The sequence below is a fragment of the Paroedura picta genome, chromosome 6 (assembly GCF_049243985.1).
Source record: "Paroedura picta isolate Pp20150507F chromosome 6, Ppicta_v3.0, whole genome shotgun sequence".
NCBI lineage: Eukaryota > Metazoa > Chordata > Lepidosauria > Squamata > Gekkonidae > Paroedura > Paroedura picta.
In genome coordinates this window covers 33626193-33651747 of record NC_135374.1, presented here as the reverse complement: position 1 = coordinate 33651747, position 25555 = coordinate 33626193, and the positions used below count along the sequence as shown (strand labels likewise).

General features: G+C 39.8%; 2 protein-coding genes across 8 annotated transcripts in view; one reads left to right on the top strand and one right to left on the bottom strand.

Moving 5' to 3' along the window:
* Positions 1 to 25555, top strand: part of CMSS1 (cms1 ribosomal small subunit homolog) — a 225589-nt gene that overhangs the window by 9447 nt on the left and 190587 nt on the right. The gene's annotated exons all lie outside the window — the stretch shown is intronic.
* Positions 1 to 25555, bottom strand: part of FILIP1L (filamin A interacting protein 1 like) — a 199597-nt gene that overhangs the window by 4549 nt on the left and 169493 nt on the right. For 5 of the 7 annotated variants that reach the window (XM_077342054.1, XM_077342055.1, XM_077342056.1 and 2 more), the window contains one exon: positions 10443 to 13203. In XM_077342054.1, the coding sequence (XP_077198169.1) occupies positions 10443 to 13203 (2761 nt within the window). Of the gene's footprint in view, positions 1 to 10442; positions 13204 to 23076; positions 23185 to 25555 lie in introns of all 7 variants that reach the window. The other 2 variants (XM_077342058.1, XM_077342059.1) reach the window with 2 other exon arrangements.

Below are 25555 nucleotides of genomic sequence, written 5' to 3'. Positions count from 1 at the left end.
TGCTATAAAATCCTCCTTGACTGTTTCTGCACTAGCAATATCATTCAGATTTACATTTTTAAAGGCCTTACTTTTCTCTCAGTTTCCGCATTAAAATCTGCCTTTCTAGGCACACTCCCAAATTGCCCTCTGACTTATCGCACATTTTGGAAATTCCCGGTTAAAGTGATTTCATCTGTCAAGGCGGAATCTAATTTGGGGCTACCCAGTGGGAAAATACATGCATTCAGGTTTTTCCCCATGCTCACCATTTTGAGTCATATGTGCACACTACTTTCCTTGTTGCCATCCTCCCTCCCCCTCCCTCTGTTCCCAAAAATCTGCTTAAAAAAAAAAAAACAGGAGTGATTGCTGTTCCCAAAAAGTCTTGCACAGCAGCATTATACCATGATAACATAGGGTCCAAATTTAATTGGACTATGGGGAATGGTAGAAGACAGGAAGGCCTGGAGGATCATTGTCCATGGGGTCGCGGTGGGTCGGACACGACTTCGCACCTATCAACAACAACAACAACATAGGGTTTTTTAAAAATTACATTCAATACACTTTGGGGGAGGGGGAGGTCATTGAGGGTGCAAAAGGCTGAACAAAAAGAAAGGTGCAAGCAGGCACCATTTTGCAAAGAAAAAACAATTGGGGAAAGGGGAAGGGAGCAAAGCATGATGGGAGGCTGCCTGCGTAGGACTCAGAGGGGACTGCGTAGGACTGAGATTTTCAGTCTGGGAAACCAGGGGAGGAAGGGCCAAATGTGGAAAGCCTAGTGTCGACTTACAGCATCCAAAAGAAATCCAAAGCAAGGCTCAAACAAGGTATGTCTCCTAATGCGGAAACGGCCCTATAGTTTGGCAGATTCCATTTTGCCCTCAGGCTGTTTGCCAGCCAGAGAGAAGCCCAGGTATACAGACAGGTAGCATGTGAGAAAACCTGCAATAAATCCCTTGGGTCTTCTCACTGGTTTTAAAATGCTTCTTTCTATGCTGCTGAGTCAAGTTTTACATACGCATGCATTAGAAATAGGTACACAGACTCCCCTTTATCTTGAGCCAAAGACCATTGGTCTACCAAGGCTTCTGTGGGCAGTGGCTCTGAAGGGCCTTGGGTCCTTTTGACATCACTTATTACCTGAACCTTTTAACTAGAAAAACCTGGATTTAAATAAGTAACCTTCTGTATGCAAGGCAGGAAATGACCTGTGAGTCAAAGTCCAGGAGAAAACCAAAAGAAACTGACAATGGTTAACACTAAAAACTGTTGAAACCAGACATGGCTAATCTGATGTATTTGTTTTAGTGGGACATAATTATGACTAACATCTGCTATATTGGTCTAGTGTAATAGTACTTTCTGGAGTGGGACCAACAATTAATCTTATCATATTTTTCAGTATCCTCTTGCAATGTAATTTCACACTACTTTCTTCCTCTCTAACGTAAAGCATATGAATCCCACACCTGTATTTCATGGCAGTTTCACATGTTATAGAATCAAACCAAACTTTGCCATGAAGCTTCCCAGAATCTCATCTGTTAGATCTTCCTTTCCCTGTGAAAGAGTCACAATCTCTTTTTGGGTTCTGATCCATATTATTTGATTCTACAGTTTGCCTATTATCATGCCCAATCCTTTTATTCTCTTTGAGCTTCATTCCCCTTTTTGAAACTGTGCTCTGATCACATTAGATTACTGTATTTTCTGTGTGGATTTACCTTTAAAGATTGTTTGGAAGTTTTACTTTGTCCAAAATGCAATAAGAAGATTGTTGACTGGCATATATTAGAGGGCATGTATTTTGACTGTGTTTGGAAGCTTTACCTTGTCTATCACTTCCAGGCACAATTCAAAATGCTGTTCATTACCTTGAAACTCTAATCATTCTGGGACTGGGATACTTCAGGACTGCCTTGAAGTCTCATATGAAGTGGTCCGAGTAATCTTCTGACCAACCTGTATTATGAAGTTGGTGGCTATGCAGTACGGGACCTTTTCTACTGTGGCATCTAGTTTATGGAGCAGCATCTGCAAGTGCATTCACCTGGCACCTGGCCTGTTAAAAGTTCAGTACCAGTGGAAGATCTATTGATTTAATTTCCCAGCTGTTCATAAGAACAGAGAAGGAATACAAAATCTCCCAAATCCTTCTAGTGTGACAACCACAACCATGTTTTGTTGTTACAGGAACATAATTCCTTTCTGTTTTATACTATACTTATTATTGGCATCTGGCTGGCCACTTCTGTAGACAAATATGGATCTTTGATATGGTCAACAATGTGGTTCTTACATGGATGACACACAATATGAGCTATATATTCTTAGATTGTGCTGGTTTCAATTATAGAGTAAATTTAGAATACCTCAGGAAAATAATGGGGAAATGCTTGATTTTAACTTGTTCATATTGTACTTTTATAATACAAATGATGGTTGAAGAATTTCTCGGGCTTGTATTATAGGATGTTTAATTTAGTGTGGGTTCTGGATAGAATTGCTTAATTTCATAGGATGTGGTTTCTGTTTGAAGCATTTAGGAAGAAACCCTATATTTAAGTTAAAAGTAGAAACCCCTTAAGGGCAATTGGCATAATCTGTCGCCAGCCCATTATAGTAATATGATAGGTTTTTAACATGGTATTTGGCATAGAAGTAGAGTTGTCAGTGTAAGTGGGGACATTTTATTCTTCTGAACTGTGATGGTGTACATATGTCTTCATCAGTTAGTCATCAGTAAGTCATTTTCATATAGCTATAAATTACTCACAGGTCATTGTATAGAAGTTTGTACTCATGATAAGGGCAAGCTGGGGCTCTGTGTTAGTAAATGACCTGTTCATATTTCATTGCATAAACCTGGAGTAGTGAAATGGTAGTTTAGCTGTTGTGTGACTTGTCTTCACAAGATAAGTCAGTTTGTTCAAGTGCACTCTCCATCTAGCGCCTTTCTTAATCCCAGTTTTTCTCCAAAGAGCTCACAGCAGCATACATGTTTCTCTCTCATTTTATCCTCATAATAACCCTATGAGATAAATTAGGCTGATAGGGAGTGATTGGCCCATTCTAATGCAGCAAGCGTCATGGGGGTTGGGGTGGGAAATCTGAGTTCAGCTTTCCCAGATCCTAGTATGGCAACTACAGACCTGGCATCAGTTGTGACAAAAAAAACTGGCTTGTCTGTTCATCAAACAAAATCTCAAGAAATTGACATCAAACTGGGATTTTGAGATAGGGTTTATAGCTAGCTTTGAACCACACTTTGTGCAAAAAGTGGGTTGTTTTGATGTCTATATTCACACCCTACACTTTGCTGAATATTTAAATAAATTGACCTCAACAACAATTGGTCATTCTCTCCTCATGTTGGGTCAGCCACTGTTAAATCTACAGCTCTTTCAGTAATCATCATCTTTGTGGAATACAGTTGCCCATTATTGAGATTCCTCAAAATGAGGAACCCAGATTTATTCCAGAGGGCTTTTGGCATTGATGTAGAACTGCTTCTCAGGTCTTACATTACTATCTGCTGTTTGGTAAATCTTTGCTGGTGTTAAAGGTGCTACTGGACTCTGATTTTATTGTGCTACTTCAGACCAACATTTGAGTTTTTCCTTGTACACTTTTACTAACTGATTGATTTATTTCTATCCTGCCTCTCCCCATGACTCAAGGCAGCTTCTGGATCATGATTTAAAACATTGAGCAACCACTGTTATCCTTGAGGCCAATTGGAGAGAAAAGCAGGCTAAAATGCTCCAAATAAATGCCACCCAGTTCTTCAGATTACAAGAAGAGTTGTTTTGTAGACCCTGTTTTTCGCTACCCAGGAAGCTCAAAACACCTATGAGGTAGGTGAGGCTGAGAGAGCTCTGACAGGACTGCTATGTGAGAGCAGCACTATCAGGGTTGTGACAAGCCCAATGATATCCAGCTGGCTGTCTGTGGAGGAGCACGGAATCAGACCCAGTTTGCCAGATTAGGGGCCAACACTCTTAACTACTGAGCCATGCTGAGTAGCAGTAACTGGGCCTAGTTTTTCAGAGTAAGCAAATTAAATGGGCCAGCATGCTGTTCTGCTCTTATCTATCTGGTATGATCAATCCATGGGCACATTCTGCATTTTTTCCATCCGATTAGGCCACCCCATTTCATAGGCCTAGTGCAGAGCAGTGGCTTTGTGCTACCAAGATTTTAGTATATAACACAAATCACAGCTGGTTCCACCTGTCCTTTTTGTAGTTTTTCTGTTGCTGGGAGCAGGACCAGCTGTATTCAAGAGGCAATTTATGCAGAGTTCTCTAAATCCCCTCCCCAAAAATCAAATTGGAAATCAAGGCATATGTGAAGGTTTAGTGTTTCTGTCTCTCTGTGCTTGTTCCCACATCCAAACCCTGCTCCAAACCCTGCTCTATAACTCAACTTTGCTTTTCCTTGGTAGTATGCAAGTTAGTAGACATTAACATCAGTACCTTCTCCTAAGGATTTACACATCCCATGTTTTGGAGGTTCTGCATCACAGTGCAGTCAAAGGTTTTCTAATTCATCACTAATTTCAGCAATGATCCTACATCAATGGGTCATTTATGGTCTGTTACTTAACTTTATTGTCACTGTTCATCTCATTCCATTGTATAGAAACAATTATGCTATTCCATTGTTTCCTGTGAACTGTGACTTTTTATTCCCACTACTGCACAGGAAGGAAAAAGAAACACACCCTTGTTACATTGAGAAGACTTCTGTGCTGCAGTGCTAAAGACCAGAAGTTTGTATTGCATACCTAATATTGTGTTCCTTTTCCTTTAAATAGCTCTATTAGGGAGGAAGTTCAGAGATGCTGTTATTATTTGTAGGGAAATCTAAATGTGAAATGCCTATGCTGTCAAAACCATACCAAGGCTGAGCTTCAAAGCATACTATTAAAATTACCACATTTTATTACTTCAAATTTTATTACTTCAAATTGTTCTCCAGTTCAAGTTGTTTGGTATCTTCTTTTTCTAGTATTTACTTTCCTTTCTAAATACCCTCCTCCATGCTATTTAGCCTGTATGTAAAGCCCTTAGGACAAACCATCTGTAACTTTGGGATTCGTTGTCATCAGTATCCTGATGATATCCAATTCTTAATTCTCCTTATCCAAATTTCTGGGTGATATGGTAGAGGTCCTCAAACACTGCTTGTCTACCATGGTTAAATTTCTAAGAATTAACAAATTGAAACTAAATCCTGATAAGGCAGAGGTAATGCTGGTTGGGCAAGTGGAGATCTTTATGGGTGTTATGTTTTCCATCTTCAGTGGCATTCAGCTGACCTTTGCTGATTTACTTAAGAATTTAGGGATTATACTGGATCAACCATTTCTGTTTCAGAAGCCAGCTAATGCAGGTTTTCCCCTCCCGACTTAGTTTAGCCCAGAAGCTGGGTATCTGATCCAAGCCATGGGTACATTAAGACCAGACTACTGTAATGTTCTCTATATTGTTCTTCCTTTTAAGTCAATTTGGAGACTTCATTTAGTGCAGAATACCACAGCTTGGTTATTATCAGAAAGTAGGTTGAATAGCAGCTGCCCATCATTTACTGGGTTCAATGAAAGGTATAGGCCTTCATAATCTTGTCCTTCATAATCTTGGACCCTCACATCCATAGGCTCACCTTTCCTCCTGTATTCTGTCATATCAACTTTGTTCTTTGTTTGGATAAGGAGAATTAAGAATTGGATATCATCAGGATACTGATGACAACCATCAGGGCCTTCTGCAGATGCACCCTACAAAGAGAGCCAGCTTGGTGTAGTGGTTAGGAGTGTACTTCTAATCTGGTGAGCCAGGTTTGATTCCCACTCCCACACATGCAACCAGCTGGGTGACCTTGGGTTCACCACAGCACTGATAAAGCTGTTCTGATCAAGCAGTAATATCAGGGCTCTCTCAGCCTCATCTACCTCACAGGGTGTCTATTGTGGGGAAAGGGAAGGGGATTGTAAACTGCTTTGAGACTCCTGGTTGAGAAAGCAGCATATAAGAACCAACTCTTCTTCAAATGAGCAATATCAACAACTACCTATGCGTGTTCATTCTCTGTTGTGGCCCAAGTCTTATGGAACATGCTGGTTAATGAAATCAGGTATTCTCCAAGTTTCCTGGCATTTTACAAGCTATACAAAAATAAATGGCTCAAGAAGGCATTTTTACAAAGGTAGTAGGGCTATATTATAATCATAATATAATAATAATAATATAGCCCTATTACCTTTGTAAAAATGCCTTCTTGAAAGAGACTTTCAAGGGAAATAGTCTTGAAAGGGACTATAGGTTATGCTACCATGTTTTGTAAGTTATGCTGCTGTGTGTAGTTCTGTGTCATTTCTGCTTTATTCAGCATGTCATGTAAATACTGACACTCTTTTAGATTTCTGATTTCTTTAGTTTCAGTTTTCCACATTTCTAATACTATTACATTGCTTATGGATATCCTGCTATACTGATAGCATTGTCTTACACTGTGTAATTATATTAACCTTTTGACTCAATGAGAAAGGCAGATTAAAATGTAGATGAATAAATAAATTTTCTTTGCTCATTGTTGCTTCAAATATTTTCTATTTTAAAGGATTGTTTCAATTTTATACAAGATATTGGAGAATCAATTTAACAAATGCAAAGAATACCCCTTTCTATCATTTAGTGTCACCAACTAAGATCTGAGATTAGCAATAAATTAACATACAAATGCAAGAGTTAACAGATGTGAGAATGAAGTTTGAGTCCATTCACAGATCTTATCAACTGCATCCAGTTTCAGCTATAATAGCCCAGTTACTTATGCATCTTCACTCTAACTAGCCTTTTTTGGCAACTAATTTCCCCTTCCTATATTGAATGGTTGAGGAAATTCTGTTCCACTATAACCGAAGAAGTGTGCTTGCACATGAAAGCTTATACCTTGAACAATGTTTTGTTGGTCTTAAAGGTGCTATTGGACTCAAACGCTGTTCTGCTGCTTCAGACCAACACAATTACCCACCTGAATCAGAGTTCTTCTTAGCTTTTGAGATGTTAACATGTTGGTTGCTCAGTTGAATATGACACTAAGGAGGGGAGGGGGATGTCTTTATGTTCTTGGGCCATGATAGATTGTTCACCCAGCTTGTTCTGAGTCCTCTCAAGTGTCCTGAGCCGCAAACTGGAACTAGGTAGTAGTTGCTACTATTATTGTTATCCTAGATTTTAGTGACTGTAGCACTCTATCTTGGCCCAAGTACGCTGAATATCGGCTTGTGACCAGGCCCAAGTCAAGGTTGATCTTATAAAGTTTTGAACTATCATTCAATAAATCCTATAAAGTTTTGGACTAGCATTTCCTTAAGGACTTCCCTAGTCCTATATGAATCTACTCAACCAACAAGAGTTTTTGGTTGTATTTTGCAAACATGATTACAAAGGATGCAGAATTTTTCAGAATATTAGCATTTAATGGAGAATTTTGCATTAATATCTTGTCTATGTCTCAAAGACCACTTTTCTCATGGTCCTTTAATGTTATATTTTAGAAACAGGATCCTGTTATGTTTTAGAAAAATAACTATTTTAGCTCAAATATTTTTAGCATTACAAGTTGTGCAAAAGTTCAGTAGGCTTATCCTTGTGCTTTAGATTGAGCAGTACTAAAACCTTTTCTTTTAATTGACCCTGGATTTAGCTTATCACGTTAAGCCTAAAACTGGTATATTACAGTAGACAACAAAAGTTATAAGAAATATGTCTATGTCTTGTTACCTGGGTGCGGTTTACACACCTCAACACCTACAAGAACCATATCTGTTTTGTAACCTGGATGTGGCTTATATATCTCAGTACCTATCAGACAAGTCTCAAATGCTTTTTCATAGAATTTTAGAGTTGGAAGTGACCTCCAGAGCCATCTTGTCCAACCTCCTGCACAATGTAGGAACTCACAGTGACCAGCCCATCCACAGTGACCCCAATTTCATGCCCAAGTGATTCCCCCCCCAATCTCCAGAATCCAGCCTGTCCTGGAGAAAATTCACCTACAGTGGTGATCAGCAGTTCCCTGAGTATGCAAGGAAGGTCCACAAGAGACAAACACTGGCACATCCCTTCCTGCCCACCCTCTCACAATATGCGTAAGTTCATAAAACTGTACCATTTTAAAGTTTTTAAAAGTATACCATTCAAGGCTATGCATATTCTTCAAATCTAAATGAAGTACACTTGGTAGAAAGAAATGCCATATCACATGCAGTTGTTTGCTAAAGACTGAAACAATGGTTTAGATGAGTAGGGTCTACTTTGTCCCTTGCGGCTAGCTTAAACAAGCAGGATTGGACCTTCTCTACTGTGTGGATTCCTAAAAACATTTATTGTGAGTGAAGTAATACAGACTACACAGTTACCACTGGTTGTGACAGCTTAGAAAAGTACTGACAGTACAATTCACAATTGATTGTAGTCCCATATGGCACCAATCACACTAATAACTATTTGGTTGCAAAGATTTTTTCTTAGAACCTGCCTACATAAACTAGTTGATAAAGTAGACTCTGCTGAATTTACTTCAGTTCCTGTATAGGTATGCTTTAATTGACAATGATTTGTGGAAACAAAGGGGGAAAGGGCATAAAAGATATTTATGTCATGGGTAGCTGCTAGGGTTGGGCACTTTGGCACCTGAAGCGGCCGGTCACTCCCAACACAGCCAGCACTGTGCCACAGGGGTGGGGGGGGAGGGGTGGCGCAGTGCTGGCTGTGTTGGGAGCAACCGGCCACTTCGGGCACCAACCCTAGTAGCTGCTGTTAAGGAGGAAGATAGCTAACTGGGGAAGATGATATAGTAAAAACAAGAAATCTATAAAAGGGGTATTTTGCTACTGAGTGTTGACAGAGAGCAATATAACAGTGAAGCAGCAAACAACCAGAACTGGAAAAACATCTGTTTTCAAGGCCATTATCAAAATATTGTCAGTCCTGTGAAGAGGAACAAAATGTCCAAAGTTTTTTGGTGTCAATACATACATTTTGATTTTTTTTCCAGCCCAGTCAGTAGCTTAAAACAGTTCTCCAAGTTGGGGTCAAAAACATGATTGGTGGGATCTCTCGAACTGTATTCTGAAGGAAAGTATTCCATAATATATAAGAAAGTAGGTACATTTGCTATGGAATATTTTTATGCACAATCAAATTGATTGAACATTTTGCCCTATATTCAGCATTAGCTGCTGGTGCCAGTGCAGCTATAATAATTAAGAGAACTTAGGTTCCACTTTTCAGTTACCTTGTAATTCACCCCACGGATAAATTATGTAGAATAGTATTTTAATTTAGAAAGTATTTTTAGTGTACTTATTTTTGAAAAATAGGGGTGTTAGCAAAAGCGTGCTCTCATTCACAAATGAAACAGAAGTGATTATAGATAAATATGTCTATGTGGGAGAGTAATAGCTGTCTGTAAAAGATCAGTGTGTTCTTCATTCAAATAAAATACTGCAGTGGAAAACTAAGTATGATTTCCTTCCTCATGTTTTTACTTAGTATTCTTATTGATCTATAGATATACTTCTTTGATTACAACACAACCTTTTTAGAATGGCTTTAGCCTTAGTAATAGTAGCCTTCTTTATACTTTCTTCAGAGCCCATATCTGAGGTATGCCTTTAACTGGCTCACAACTCATTCTTTTTAAACATCTTTAAGACCAAGACAGTTTAATTCAGTGTTATAACCTTTCATGTGCATACACACGAAACCGTATACTGAGAATTAGACTTTGTTGATCTTAAAGGTGCCACTGGACTTAAATGCTGTCTTTAGCCATATGGATAAGTACTTGAATCTTTTAAAACAGTTACCCAGCTTCAGGATCTTGCAGATTACTTTCATGCATCATTATTCTAAAATACATGCAATTTTTGTAATCTAATATGAACTGAATCCTAGAAGATACAGGAAATAACTGAGAGTAAACAAACGTTAACAGGTTGTCTAAAGCTTCAAATCAGTTTTACATGCAAAAATTCACACAGAAAAGGGGGGGGGAATGAATTCTGCAAGCAGCGGTTAAATTTTTTTTTTTACTGTACTGCAATGTTAAGGTATTCCACCAAAAGTTGCAATCCAAAATATCAGTTATTGAAAATGTAAATACATAAAAAGATGAATTTGTACAGGTGCAAGTCTAAATATTTTACAAAAAAAACTTGTTATTTAACTGAACAGATAATACAGTAAGCGCACACCTGATATGATTAGAGAGACAAGTCCACATGTTAGTGCTCTGTACTGTTGTAGAACACATGCAAAGTACGGTCACACAGGACACTACTAAAATTGTCCCAAATTGTTCTTGCTGGGGTGGTAAACGTAAGTTTGGGTTGCTGGTAAATATGTCACCACAGACGAAGAAGGTCAGTTATAGATATTACTTACTGTAATTTGTGATTGTCGTGGGAGAGGAGTGGCTGTTGGTGTGATAGTTAGGCTACTGGTGACTTTGTTGATAGGCTTACTTGGTGTTCCATTAGTCAGTGCCGGAGTTCTGTTATCCTGCACAGGGCTGCAAGGGCTAACAGTTTTTGCTGAATTAGGAATAGCTTGAACATAGGAACTTCCTAAATGAATATGTATTTTATTATCCTCAGTAGTTATCACACTAGAACCAGAACTGTTAGATCTTTGGAACTTCCATGACGACTGCCTTTCAGGAGATACTCTAAAGACAGCATGCTTGTCACCAGTATCCAGGGGTTGTGGAGAAAGTACCTGCTCTGGAGAGTTCATGGAGCTTGTCAGAGCTAAAGGGGACATTGTCCTTTCAGGAGTCACCGAGCCACATGATTCAGGAGTTTGGGATCTAGCAAATGCAGCTATAGTAAGAGGTGGCATTGTTTGCTCTGGACTTGAGTAACCGTCACCTGACTTAGTCTTTTTAGGCATTAAAGATCCATTTTGAATTATGGTTATCCTTTGCTTTGGTGTGCCACAGTTTGGTATCACAGCAGTACTAGTGAAAGAGTGAGAGCTCTCGGCAGTAGGGCTGGTTATTTCAAGGGTGGCTGTATTGTGACCGTGATCTGGAGTAACTTTTATGTGAAGAGGTTGGCCAGGTGTGTGACTTAGTACGAGATTTCCAGGCTGAATGCAGTTTCCATTCTGCTTGGCATGAACTTTTCCATTTTGAATATGATTTTCTTTGGACTTCATCCAGGGTATCCAAAGTTTGTTATTGTTTACTGCATTTGCAACCGATGAATTGCACCTGAAGGACACGGTTTGCTCATCATCAGTGTCATCCTCTTCATTATCACTCTCTTCATATAAATGTCCATTTATGACAGCTCGTTCTAAAGGAACAAGACTCTTATAATCTGGTGGTTCATTGTCCACTGGTTCTGTTTGGACTTCCTTCGAGAAAACCTGCAAGTCAGAAATTCTCCTTCCATTGAAATTTGGTCTGAGGCTCTTACTGAAATGCCTGTACCTGTCTAGCTCTTTGGTAAGGATTTCCATTTCTCTTACTAACTCCTTGTTCTTGTTCTCTTGGTGAGTGAATTTCCTTTGCAGGGCTGTATGATCTTCCCTTAGATGACGTATTAAATCTTCAGTAGCCATGTACTCGTGAATTTTTTCTTTCAGTGCATCTACTTCTCTAGAGAGGTGACCGGACTTGGCTGATTCTTCTTTAAGTTTTTTGAACAGTCTTTGCTCATGATTAGATTCTGACTTCTCTGCCAACTTGTATCGAGCCAGTTCTCTTTTCACAACCTCAAGTTCCTCTGACAGAAAACGGGCCTTTTCTTGTTCATTAATGTATCTACGTTCTAGAGATTCGAATTCATCTTCTGTTTTCATGAGATCATCTTCTACAGACTTCATATCATTAAGTTTCTGTTTAAGCCTTTCAATTTCTTGGGCTAGTTCTTTAATTTTGTTGTTTTCCTGCTGTAAAACTGAGTTAGGCTTGCTGGTCTCTTTCAGTTTATTTTTGAGGAACTCTTTTTCAATGGCTTCTAGGGACTGAAGCTTTTTCCTGAGAAGATTCACCTTGGAGGAGAGATCGTTTCCGTTCTCTTCCTCTGCTTTTAGTTTGTGTTTCAGCTCATCCCTTTCTTTTGCGAGGCTAGACATTTTCTCCTCAGCATCAGTCTTTGATTTTAATGCCTTTTTACTTTCCTCAATCAGTTTCTCTGTAACGGACATGACTTTTTTTTGCTCTAGCTGAAGCTGTGAATTTGCAGTATGTAGCTTTTCTTCAGTTTGTTTTATTTTTTCATTCATTGTTTTCCTTTCATCAACCAACATTACTGTGAGCGATTTCAGTTTAGTCAGCTCTTCCTTAAGTGTGAACTCTGTTTTTTCCAGCCTGCTTTCAATGGTCTCAAGTTCTCCCAGCCGAGCTTTCAAGCCATCCAGCTCTTGTGACAGCTGCTTTGTCAACATTTTTTCTTTTTCTAGGTTGCTTTTCAAAGAGTGGCATTCCTGTTTGCTCTTGCTGAAAGCATCCTCTAGTTTCTCAAGCTCCATAATTCTCTTGTTGAGTTTGTCAACTTCTGCTTTGAAGTTCTTACCTTGTGAGGCTTCTTTTTCTAGCTTCTTATTGAGCTCCCTGCACTGTTCTTCCATTTTTATGAGCTCCTCATCTTTTCCTTCCATTTCCAGAACTCGTTTCCTTAGCTCTTCCACTTCTGACATAAGAGTAGAATTTCCACATTCGCCTCTAGTAATTTTTTCTCTTAGGTCTTGCAGTTCTTCTTCGGCCTTTCGGAGGGATTTATTTGTCTCTTCAAGTTCATCAATCTGTCGACTGAGTGAGGTTAGTTTTAACCTGAGCTGGCGGTTCTGGCTCTCTTCATTGGTTAGTTTGGCCATCACAGCTTCTTGTTCTTGGGTAGCCTTGTCTGCTTGTGTCTGAAGTTCTGCTTCCAGCCTGAGAACTTTTTGCTCCTCTTCTTGGACTTTGATTTCTGCAGTGGAGAGCTTCTCATGAGCTTGCTGTACAGCAGCTGTGAACTCTTCAACCTTTTGGCTTTGCTGGTTTAACTGTTCTGTAAGTCTTTGGTGTTCATCCACTACCATTAAAGCAAATGACTTGAGTTTTGTCAGCTCCTCCTTCAGCTTGTTTACTTTCTTGCTGTTTTCCTTGTCTTTTTTTGCCTGATAGGCTGTTATTTGGTCAATAAGTTTTTTCAACCTGTAAGGGAAATAAACAGACACGCCTTAATATGTGAGTTGTGTTTGACAAATAAAAAAAATTGCTGCCTGGACTGTATATGAATTGACTGCTGATCTTTATTGTGGGAATTATTGTAACAGATGCAAAAATACTAATTTTTGTTTAATTTGTGGATATTTCTCTTAGTTGCCATTTTGACTATATGAAAAGAAAACTTTCTGTCCCTTTTCTTTTACGAAGTTGTAGCCCCTAATGTTGGTATATTTTGCCATGGCAGAAAGTTGTTTATGTCTCCTAGGTACATTTTTAGTTATTTATTTTGCAATATTTATAGTCTGCCTTTTTCACAAGGACTCAAGGCAGAAGAAGAAGAGTTGGTTCTTATATGCCACTTTTCTCCACCCGAAGGAGTCTCTAAGCAGCTTACATTCGCCTTCCCTTTCCTCTCCCTACAACAGAGACCCTGTGAGGTAGGTGAGGCTGAGAGAGCCCTGATATTACTGCTCAGTCAGAAGAGCTTTATCAGTGCTGTGATGAGCCCAGGGTCACCCAGCTGGCTGCATGTGGAGGAGGAATGGGGAATCAAACCTGGCTCACCAGATTAGAAGTCAGCACTCCTAAGCACCACACCAAGCTGGCACATACTGAGGCAATAAAGTCACAAAAAATGGGACATTCAATAACTTGTGCATTAGGATTTTAGAAGCCTGGAACCACCAGGAAGAACTGAAGCATATCATAAGTCCCCACATGACACATTAATTAAGCAGTACAGAAATTACATAAGTAGAATCCTTCTTACAATCATAGAATCATAGAGTTGGAAGGGGCCATACAGGCCATCTAGTCCAACCCCCTGCTCAATGCAGCATCAGCCCTAAGCATTCTAAAGCATCCAAGAAAAGTGTGTATCCAACCTTTGCTTGGAGACTACCAGTGAGGGGGAGCTCACCACCTCCTTAGGCAGCCTATTCCACTGCTGAACTACTCTGACTGTGAAATTTCTTTCCTGATATCTAGCCTATATTGTTGTACTTGTAGTTTAAACCCATTACTGTGTGTCCTTTCCTCTGCAGCCAATGAGAACAGCATCCTGCCATCCTCCAAATTAGCGATCCCCAACCTGTGGGCCGCGGACCACATGTGGTCCTTTGACTAATTGGAGGTGGGCCCCGAAGGACGCCTTCTCCCCCCCCCGGCCCTTTACTTCATCCCCCCCCCCAGCCCTTTACAACACACTTCATTGTTGTGGCATGTCTGTATCTTATTTTGAAGGGATGTTTAAATATTACCATAGCGATCAGAGAGCGCTAGGGCAGTGGTTGAGAGTAGAGGAGTAAACTACCCCCCCACCAGGCCTCAGTAAAAGGCATTGAGTGGTCCCCGGTGAGTGGTCCCTGGCGTTGAGTGGTCCCCGGTGATAAAAAAGGTTGGGGACCACTGCTCCAAATGACAACCTTTCAAATACTTAAAGAGGGCTATCATGTCCCCTCTCAGCCTCCTTTTCTCCAGGCTGAACATTCCCAAGTCCCTCAACCTATCTTCATAGGGCTTGGTCCCTTGGCCCCAGATCATCTTCGTCGCTCTCCTCTGTACCCTTTCAGTTTTATCTACGTCCTTCTTGAAGTGAGGCCTCTAGAACTGCACACCGTTCTCCAGGTGTGGTCTGACCAGTGCCGTATACAATGGGACTATGGCATGTTGTGATTTTGATGTGATGCCCCTGTTGATACAGCCCAAAATGGCATTCGCCTTTTTTACCGCTGCATCACAATAAGCTAAACAGAGCAGTATAGACCATGGACCTTAATCATTTATCCAAACAAGTTTGCAAAACCATTTTGTGCAATGCAACATTGTTACCTGCACGGGTAGTTGAGTAGTTGAGTTCTGTATAGTTTGTGCAAGGCCAGGAGAATGGGGGCTTTCCTGGCCTCTTTGGGCAGGCTATTCTATAGGGCGGGAACCACAACACCACAGAGCACATGTATGAGCAGATGTTGATTTTGCCCATGTGCAGGTTGGCACCCACAGAATCAACTGCTGACATGAGCGAAGGTGTGGCAGAACATAGGCAGAAAGGCAGTCCTGCAAATAAGAGGAGCCATGGCCATGAAGAGCTACGTATGTGATAAGGTAGTACTGTAAACTGAGCCTGGTAGCAGGTGAGCTCAGTTAAAAATATTGGCTATCACATACAAAGCCCTCCATCACCTTGACCCCTCTTATTTGCAGTAACCCCCCCCCATGCTCCATCTTGACAACTTTGCTCAAGTAAGCAGGGGCTAGCATGTGCTAGCCTACAATTTGCAAAATCAACAACTGCTTGTTGTAATTTATTGCTTACCTACTCATATTTGAGGTTCCAGCCTACTAGCATTAAGATTGCCTTACACTTCCTTTGTGAAAAACGGAGATCTTATCTCAGCCATGTAAACTCTGGTATCCAGTGAATTAAAACAATATAATTTTGTTACCTGCTCATGTTACCAATCTAAGCCCATTGATTTCAGTGGAATTAAAGTGGAGTAACTGCACAAGTATGTACTACATAAGAACTTAAAAGCTTATCTATCATATTAGAGAGCTGCAGACATTTTTACACTGAGCCAAAATATTTTCTCAAAATAATCAAGTTTCATGTAATAAAAACATGGCTGGATTGGGCTGATGTAATTCACCATGGGACCATACTTGAATGTTCTAGTTTTGGGCAAGGTGATTAAACGAGTAAGGTAGAACAACTTCAAGTCATTTTGGATGAGGCTGATTTAGTTTGACTTGACATGAACCATAGTTTGTTCATGTGCTTTGCAGTATCTTCATCTTTTGCGGGGTGCCTGTACATAGGTCCAGCATGATAACAATTATATGGGGAACAGTGGGAGGAAAAAAGTACATGTGCCTGTTGCTTCTTTGTTCATATCATTTGTCCACAGCATGCCTTCACATTCTGTTATTGGTCCCCTCATCCCTTTTTATCATAAAGTTGCAGCTGATTGACAGCAATAAGGTATTCCGGACAAGAAGAAGAGTTGGTTCTTATATGCTGCGTTTCTCTACCCAAAGGAGTCTCAAAGCCCTGATATTACTGCTTGGTCAAAACAGCTTTATCAGTGCTGTGGCAAGCCCAAGGTCATCCAGCTGGTTGCATGTGGGGGAGCGCGGAATCAAACCCAGCATGCCAGATTAGAGTCCGCACTCCTAACCACTACACCAAGCTGGCTCATCTCTGAACAAGAAATTGTTCTGAAGTGGTTTGCAATTGTCTGCCTTTACACAGCCATCTTGGATGTTCAAGTCGAAACCAGGGCTGAGATCTGATCATCAGGCTACCCCTCTCCTTTCATAGACATGTATAGCTGCCATAATTTCTGCCTACAAGTAATGGGTTTACATTCAGGAAGACTGAAAATGTAGACGCAAGGATGCCTTAATATACTCATATACTTGAGGCAAATGATGTCTTGCCTCTCAAGTGTTAAAACCGTAAGGAAATAATTGCTGTTTTTACAATTGGCTGCTTTTTAGTTTGTTCCATAAAGTCTGCCCCCTGAGGTGAACTGCCTAACATGGCTTAATGTTAGGTTCAGCCCAGGGCAGACATATAGTTTGCTCCCTACCCTGATAAAGGGAGACGTGGCAGGTTTTTCCCTAAACTCCGCTGGATCAACAGTGACTGTGTGTTTTTTTCCTCCAAGAATTTGAGAGATAATAAAGCAGGCACAATCAAAGACATCACTGAAGTAGAGGGTAAAACTTGTTGTAGAGCTCAGAGTCCAGTAGCTTTACTGTTGGGGATAAGCAGCAAGTATTTTCTTTCATGGGAGAACATAAGTAGAGCCTGACTGAGTTGTTAGGAGACTAAAATGGATAAAAGAAGAGCCATGTGTACTTTGAGATCGATAGATAAGATAGATTATGATTGATAAAGGTAAAGGTATCCCCTGTGCAAGCACCGAGTCATGTCTGACCCTTGGGGTGACGCCCTCTAGCGTTTTCATTGCAGACTCAATACGGGGTGGTTTGCCAGTGCCTTCCCCAGTCATTACCATTTACCCCCCCCCCAGCAAGCTGGGTACTCATTTTACCGACCTTGGAAGGATGGAAGGCTGAGTCAACCTTGAGCCTGCTACTGGGGTTGAACTCCCAGCCTCATGGGCAGAGCATTCATACTGCATGTCTGCTGCCTTACCACTCTGCACCACAAGAGGCTCTTAGATTGATAGATATAAATAAAATAGAAGGCAGGAGAAAACACAGTGATAAAGGTGTGTGGGTGATGAAGCAAAACAATGACAAGATAATGAAGCAAATAGAAAGCATAAAGTATGCTTTACATGAAAAGCATTATCTCATAAGTTCTCATTGCCTCTCTCTCTACTTCCTCCATCAGAAAGCTTGTCCTGAACTCTGATGATAACCAATTGCCACAGATACTAAACTAACAGAAGAATCGCTACGAGTTTCATTTTTATTTCTTCTTCTAGCTATGGGAATCCATGCAGTTATGCTTATAATAGTAGTCAGATTTACTCACTCAATGGCACTTTCATGTTATGAAATACTTTATCATGGAAAATTTCTCTTTAAATGGAAATTGGCTTGACGAAACATTAAAACATGGGAACAGAATTTCAAACATATGTCTGGCATATAATGCTAACTTCCTGGCCTAAAATGCTAAAATATTTAAATACTTATCTTCCTTTATGTCTCTGCAGTTGGCTACAAAATGTTAAACAGAATTTTTCCAAGAGTGGGTGTTGAACAGTCTTAGCACCAATTAGGTCATACGGTTCATCACTGATATTCTGTGGAGGCACACAGGAGGTCTGCATATGAATAGGTCTGCCATTGGAGAGGCCTCCAGGGGGCACTGCACACCATAGCCAGAAACTTGTTCCTACCCAGGGATTGCACCTGCTTCTGCGGAGCAGTGTCCCCACCCTCAGATCCTCTTTTGTCATTGAAGGAGAAGGTTGTTTGTTTGGAGTCTGCAGTTTCACGTTGGTAAGAAATTGCTTCCCCCGTTTGTTGGCTTCTGAGTTTCAACCATGACTCAGAAGGGCCTTTTCAAAAAATGCATCTGTTGTGGGGGGGAAGGTAACCCAATCTGAGGACCACAAGCTATGTCTTTTTTGTTTAGGTGGCGGGCACAACGTTCTCACATGTAAGGCTTGCCAATGCTTTACCCTTGTAGGATAGGGCATCAAAATTGAAAGCATTATTGTGGGAGAAAGCCCAGTCCCTTGAAATAGAAGTTATTACTTTTGAACATAAACCAAAGGACAAAGTTTTAAGCCACCTCTGTTTGGAGTCTCCAGGTATTATTACATCCTTAGTGTTACAGGGGCTTGAGGACCTTAAGCAAGAACTGTGGCAAAAGCCTGCATCTCTCCAACCCATGTTTAGAAGAGTGAAACACTTTTACTGAGTCAAGGACTCATTTAACTATTTAAGAACTTATCCTCCAGCATCTTTGGTGGTGGAGGAAATGCAACCTAAAAAGACCATCAGGCTTACCACTCTATGTTGGCGCTGTAGATAGGTCTGCTGGTGCACATATTAAGAGTTGGGGTATAATGTTGCAAACCCACATACACTTTTACATGAATGCAATTGAAAGTAACAAGGGACCTAAGTCAACATGATCTAGAACTGAGGATGAAATAACAGTGATTCTGATTTTGTAGTCAGTACAGCTGTTATAATTATGTAAAAAATCAGAAATATTCTCAGGGGAGGGTTATTTGCCCCCCCCCCCTCAATAATCCATTCAGAAACAAAAAGGGATATCCTCAGCAGGCTAGAAACATTTTCTTATTTAAGTTAAGAAAAAGAGTGTGATAGATCTAGTGGGAATATAAAGTAGCTCCTTTTGTGTTTTAAAATACATCTGTTTTTGAAAGAGAAAAAGAAGGAACTTATGCAAAATCACTTTATAATGGAAGCATAGGTATGATTCAGTAGCCAACAGCAGGAAAGGAAATGTATTTTTCTTTCAAAAATATAGTGTCCGAACATAACTGAATAATATAAAATCCATCAATTGTAAAACAATCTTGCATACGTCAACAACCTATCTTTTTGTCTTTGATCATAGCAATATATAATATAATGAAAATAAAGGTGTGGAGGTACATGAAGTTGGGAAACTATTCTCGCATATACTATTTGAAATTCCTCAGTTTCAGAAATATCATTATCCCTAAAAGTCAGTATTTTCATTTGAGCCAAATCATTTCTTAAGCACACTCTTGAGAATTCCCTCAAGTTAAATGTGAGGTGGGAAAGGTGGTTCCTGTCCTCTATAATTTGTTGCCAAAGCAACTATACTTAAGCTTTAATGTAGTGTTGAGAAACTCTCAACTAATTTTTAAAATTAGAATGGAGTTAAATGGAGGGGGTAGGGTACCCACCCCAGCAATGTGATGCTTTGCAGATAAATGCATTTTATTGTAGCATTTTATTCTGTGCTTCAAACTGACAGTCTGTTTTTGTAAACATAATCTCTGAATGTGATTTTAATCTTGTAAATCATATATTTTTTTACAGAGAAAAGAACTGAAAGGTTATTGGAAAAATATTAGACTTTAAGTGAGGAAATTATTAGTATATATAGCAAGCTTCTTAACCAGGCAAAAGCTTATTTTGGCTACCAGTTGTTTTTTGTAGGTCTGCAGAAATCATGTTAAAAAAATCACCATGTAGCCAAATACTTGAAATAAAAAACTAAAGTGAATTCCCACACAAGCCAAAGTTTTATAAACATGAATATAAGAATAAAACTGATTCAGATCTGTGTTTTTTTACTACTTATTTTTTATAGACTCTGTAATATTTAAAAAGTTTCTCTCCATACTGCGGTGTATTATTATATGCAATTGGAGCAGTTAGATATTATAATTTTCAGTCTTACAAATTATTAATATGTCTATTTAAGAGCCCAATTATCTGGACTTTTCCTTCCTATTATTCTCTTCTAAGTATCTCTTAATTCATGGTGGCTACTTGTATTATGATTTATACTTTTGAAACTGCAGTGACTCATGGAACGCACAAAACATCCTACCAAATACCAGATCAAAACTGCAAAATGTTTGTGTCTCATCTTCCTTAGTTAAGAGAAACAGATTAATCCAGGATAGTAGTGAAATCAGATTACGGTAACCATTTTTGCCATGGATCTAGGAGGCCAAGGTTATCAGATTAAGCTTTATAGCAGTGGGGAGGAAAAGCAGTTCTGAAAAGTTGCCTGGAGTGAGTGGTCCCAGTATGCAAGTGTGTGTGTGTCCTTTATGGAAAATGAAATGATGGGGAGAAGGGTGAGGTAAGAGGAAGTGAAAAACTACTTAGAGCATCTTTGTGCATGTTCCAATTATCTTAACAGGGCACAATCAGTCACCTCCAGTGAGAGATACAAGGTACCTTCCCAACTTCATTTTCATGTTGACGTTGCTTATTCCTAGTGTTCTGCACAACTATGAGAAGTAAAATGTGAAAGGCAGTAACTGGTCTCTCAGCACAACATTCCTAAAAGTGACCAGGCATCTCTGTTTGCTCTCAAAAACTGCTTGGTTAGATTGCTGTTCTTTTCAATATAAAATTTATATTTGTATTTTAGTACAGTTAATAGAAGGATAAAATAATTTAACAGTGAGCCAGAGAAGGTGATATGCCCATTCCCTAGCTGGAATTGGCCTCATTTAGTGATATCTAGACCCTTATGCGTGAAATTGGCATTTGTCTTCCAGTCTGGTGAAATGGCTTTGATTCAGTAGTTTTGCCTGCTGTCATGGCTTCGCAAGAATTTGACCCATTCAGAGAAAGATTGTCTTTTTAAAAAATAACTGGAACAGAAATGCTGTGTACTTGTATCAAAGCCCCACTTGTGCTCCTGCTTAAAAAAAAAACTTTTTTATATCCTAAACTCATTGGTTGTGATCCAGAAGACAGGCATGCATTTCCAACAGTAGCTTGAGACTTCAGCCAAGATATTACTGCTGAGCACATGGAAGGCTAACAGGAGGAAGTGGAAAGATGGGGCACTACATATATGGAGTGGCATTCAGAGCACAGAGCTATGAGGAATGAACTCCTGAGTTCTATTTCAACTTCTCTTTTGTCCTTAAAGGTATCACTTAGGTTTTTTGGGGAATAAAATATTAAAAATACCCTGATATGCTCATTCTTATTATTTATATGTTTATACAATTGTCATTCTGGTCACAACTGTATTTCTAAGTCTGAAAAATCCTTCTGCAAGGAGAAAAATAAGGGAGCCTGTGCAATAAATTCAAGAATTTGACTTATGCCAAGTCAGATCACTTGTTTGTCAAGCTCAATGTTGTATGCTTTGAATGGCAGTAGCTTTCTAAGATCTCAGGTGGAGGTCTTTCATATCATCTGTTACCTGATCATTTTCACCAAAGATGGTGGGGATTGAGCCAGAAATCTTCTGCACACAAAGCAGATGCCCTACTACTGAGCTGGTAAGTGTTAACTTGAAACAAAAGGCCTAACTTTAAATGGCTTTTAAACTAGTTGGGTAAGATTACGATTAGAAGAGACAGTTCAATGAAAATGTTGACTCAGTGCAGAGGAATGGTGAATAAATGGCAAATTCTGTGATGGAAAGAGACTGAGAATAAAGCAGCAGATATTGGAATGTCCTTGTACAGAACCATAGCGCAACCTCTTTTGGAATACTGGGTCAACGGGTAGTCAAACTGTGGCCCTCCCGATGTCCATGGACTACAATTCCCATGAGCTCCTGTCAGTGTTCGCTGGCGGGGGCTCATGGGAATTGTAGTCCATTGACATCTGGTCAGGGCCACAGTTTGACTACCCCTGGGGTACAGTTCTGATAGCTGTATCTCCAAACGGGTGTTGCAGAGCTGGGGAAAGTTGGGAGGAAGGCAACCAAGATGATTAAGGAGCTGGGACATGTTTCCTAGGAACAGCTGAAGAAGTCTGAGACTTTTTAGTTCAGAAATCAGAAGGCTAGAAAAGGTGCATGACATATTTATAAAGTTACACGTGGAGTAGAGAAAATGGATAGAGAAAGCCTTTTCTCCTGTTTTCTTGGAAGTTGATGGACAATAGATAGAATAGACAAAAGGAAATACTTCTTTACTCAATCTGTAAAGTTATGGAATTCACTGCGATGGAGGTAGTGATAGCCACATGCAGCAATGGCTTTAAAAGGGGGTTGCGTCTGTCAGTGGCAACTAGCCATGATGAGTAAAGGGAATGTCCATATTCAGAGACATTAAAACTCAGAAGCCCAGTGCAGGGAGACAGCATCAGAGGAAAGGCCTTGTTTGTTAGCCCTGTGAAGAAACTGGCTGGCCACTAACTAGATCCAGTGGTCCGATCCAGCAGGTCTGCTCTTATGAGGCATGGTCTCAATTAACTATATGACTTGCAGCGTAAAAATTCAGTGCCATTTGTGCAATGAAACACGATTAAGCTGCTGCTGTTCCACTGAGAGGTTCTGTGAAAGATCTGTTCTACTGCACATTTTAACAGTCCCCAGCCCCCACAATTTTCTGCCTCTTCTGTGTGGATATTTTAAGCAACAGGGCAAATAAAGCAGAATTACGCCACTGTTCTGCTCCGGAGACTTTATCTTTCTTAAATTAGCTAATATTTTTGGATGAATTTATAAAGGCTCTTTGCCAGTAACAACTGATTGTGTTACTCAGAAGGGACAGACCGGTCATCATTTCCCCGGAACATTTTCAGGAACTAAGTGTACCCTGAAAAAGTTTTCATATGCAGTGGGGTGGGGGTGGGGAGTGGGAGAGAATGTGTGATCTCCTTGGCTGCGAGTCTCATGAACACATGGTTTCATTCTAGATATTCTCCTTGCAAACTTCTCTTTACCTTTGCCTGTATTTTGCAGCCCATTCTCTTTCATCCAGCTCAGGGAAGATATCCATGGCATGACCATTCATTTGCTACTCTCCTAAGAAGAGGAACATGATGTGAGCCCTTTTTTGGGAGGGGGATAAAAAAATGATATAAATAGTTTAATACATTAATAGAAAAAATACACTGCCCCTATTTCTATCTATCCTTTTCTGCCTCCAACCTCGAAACCTGGAGGCAGAAACCTTCCCCAGCACTGCATCAACCTCTTGTGATCATAGTTTCTTCCCTTTCTTTCTACTTCTCACCTTTTCTTACTGCACTTTACATTGCAGTCATAATTGGGGGGGGGGGCACTGGAACATGGGTGATCCATCCACCTTGGTATCTTAACTTTCTACTGGATTACAGGAAATTTAGGTGGAACAGTAAGTAGTGTTCTATCCTTAAGTTTAGCTGCTTGCAGTAGCTGAAGTTGCACAATTTTTGCTGTGGTTGACATATAAATAAATATCTGTTCAGTGGGTTTGTGTGTTCTAAACAAGTGGAGGCAGTGATTATTCATAATTTGGTGTTTTCTGGTAAAGGAAAACCAAAGTTATGACATGAGGGCAGAAGCATTGGCTAAGATGGGAGAATGTGAAGCATAAGTGCAGGAACTGTTGTTTAAACTGTAAGATCATGAATTTTTAGAAGTATGACATGGTGACTTCCCCAAGAGAAGAAGAATAAGAGATATGCATTTCTTCCCATGCAGTGGGTTTCCCATCCAATTCATGCTTCCTTCTCTTCCACTTATTTTACCTGAAGCCACTTTCTTAGTCCCATTTTAATGAGATGTTTCTCAGGTGATTACATTAGTTGCTTGCCTTCTGTTGCTGATAGTCAGTGAACAAACAGTATATATCTGCATCACTTATGCTATACTGAGTGTAATAAACTTTGCTCATATGATGCCATGGACCACTATTGTGGAAGTGGACTGTAAACCTGTGAGTGGATAATCTTGAAGCAATTTTAGGGGTCAGGAAGTAGCAGGCTACAAGAGATTAAAAAAATAATCGTACGTGGCTATGCTGTAGGATATATTGCTACATCTGTTTTTGCCACACCAACACTGTTGGTGCTCAGGAGGCTGTGGCTACATGTTGTGATATGTGTTATCTTTTATGGCATAATCATACCATCCTGTGGGGATATGGTTATGTTATATGGCTGAAGATCTGGTTCTGTCATGTGTAATGGCTTAACTCTGACTATTCCCAGTTTCTTATTAATATATTTTAAGATCTTTTAAGCCATTAAAAATGTGAATGAGTGTTGTTCCAACTCATGAAGAACTCTGTTTAATCAGACTTGTAGTCAATCTAAGGGAACCTAACAACAAGAACAAGGAGGCAGTATTGCTTCCCCATCGTTTCCTCTCCCATTCTGTTTCTGAGAATGGAAGTTCCATTTAGCCATCGGGACTGTTGATAGACTCATGTTACATGAATTTATTCAGTCTCATTCTAACGCCAATCAGCAGTCATCACCAGATCTTGAGGAAGTGAATTTCCTAAGTTTCTCGTGCATTTTGTAAAAGAGCACTTTATGTTCTCTGTCCTGAATCTACTGCCTATTAAGTTCAGTGGATGACCCTGAGTTTTAGTGTTACATGGAAGCCATATAAAGTAACATTCTTCACACTATGTGTAAGTTTATAAACCTCTGTCAAGTAAACTTAAAAACTCCAAACTCTTTTTTGCTTGGAATAAATCCCATGATCATTTTGGTTGCCCTTCTCTGCTTCTTTCCAGTTCTGTGATAATTTCTTTTTAGGTGAAGGTTACCAGAACTGTGCACATTTCTTCATGTACAACAGTGCTTCAGATTTAAATAAAGGCAGTATGATACTTGCGGTTTTATTTTAAATCCGTATCATGGAATTTTCACAGCCAGTGTGTTGCTTCAAAAGTATAACTATCTCAGAATGTACTTTAAGTTTTCTTAGCATTTTGCCATATTATGTAATCCATAGATTTTCAGTATCTTTTTTTTAATGGCTTTATTTGAATAATTCCCTACTAGTGCCATCGCTCTTTAACCATCCTTAAGCTGTAATATATTCCACTTCCCAGATGTTCTATAAAATAAATTGAATTTATAATATTGATTATGATTGCCCCTTTTCACTCCAGGGGCTTCCTGTAGCCAATATAAAATTATTCCACCAGATTTGGACTCCCATTCTGTCCTCCCCAACACTCCACGTGTCAAAATCTACACCTCTTACTCCATTGCTTGATCAGCTGCATATCAATTAAAACCATGCCCCTAAACTTCCATCCTTAGCCCTTAATAGCAACACCCTGCAAACACCCGCAGTCTTAACCAGCTGCTTCTAGTTAATGATGAGTTTCTAGGGGATAGAGAGTGAAGCAAATGTTAATACTGTGCTGCAGTCAGGCCTTGATAATAAAAATGCTAAAATCCATGCTACAGGCGCTAGTGA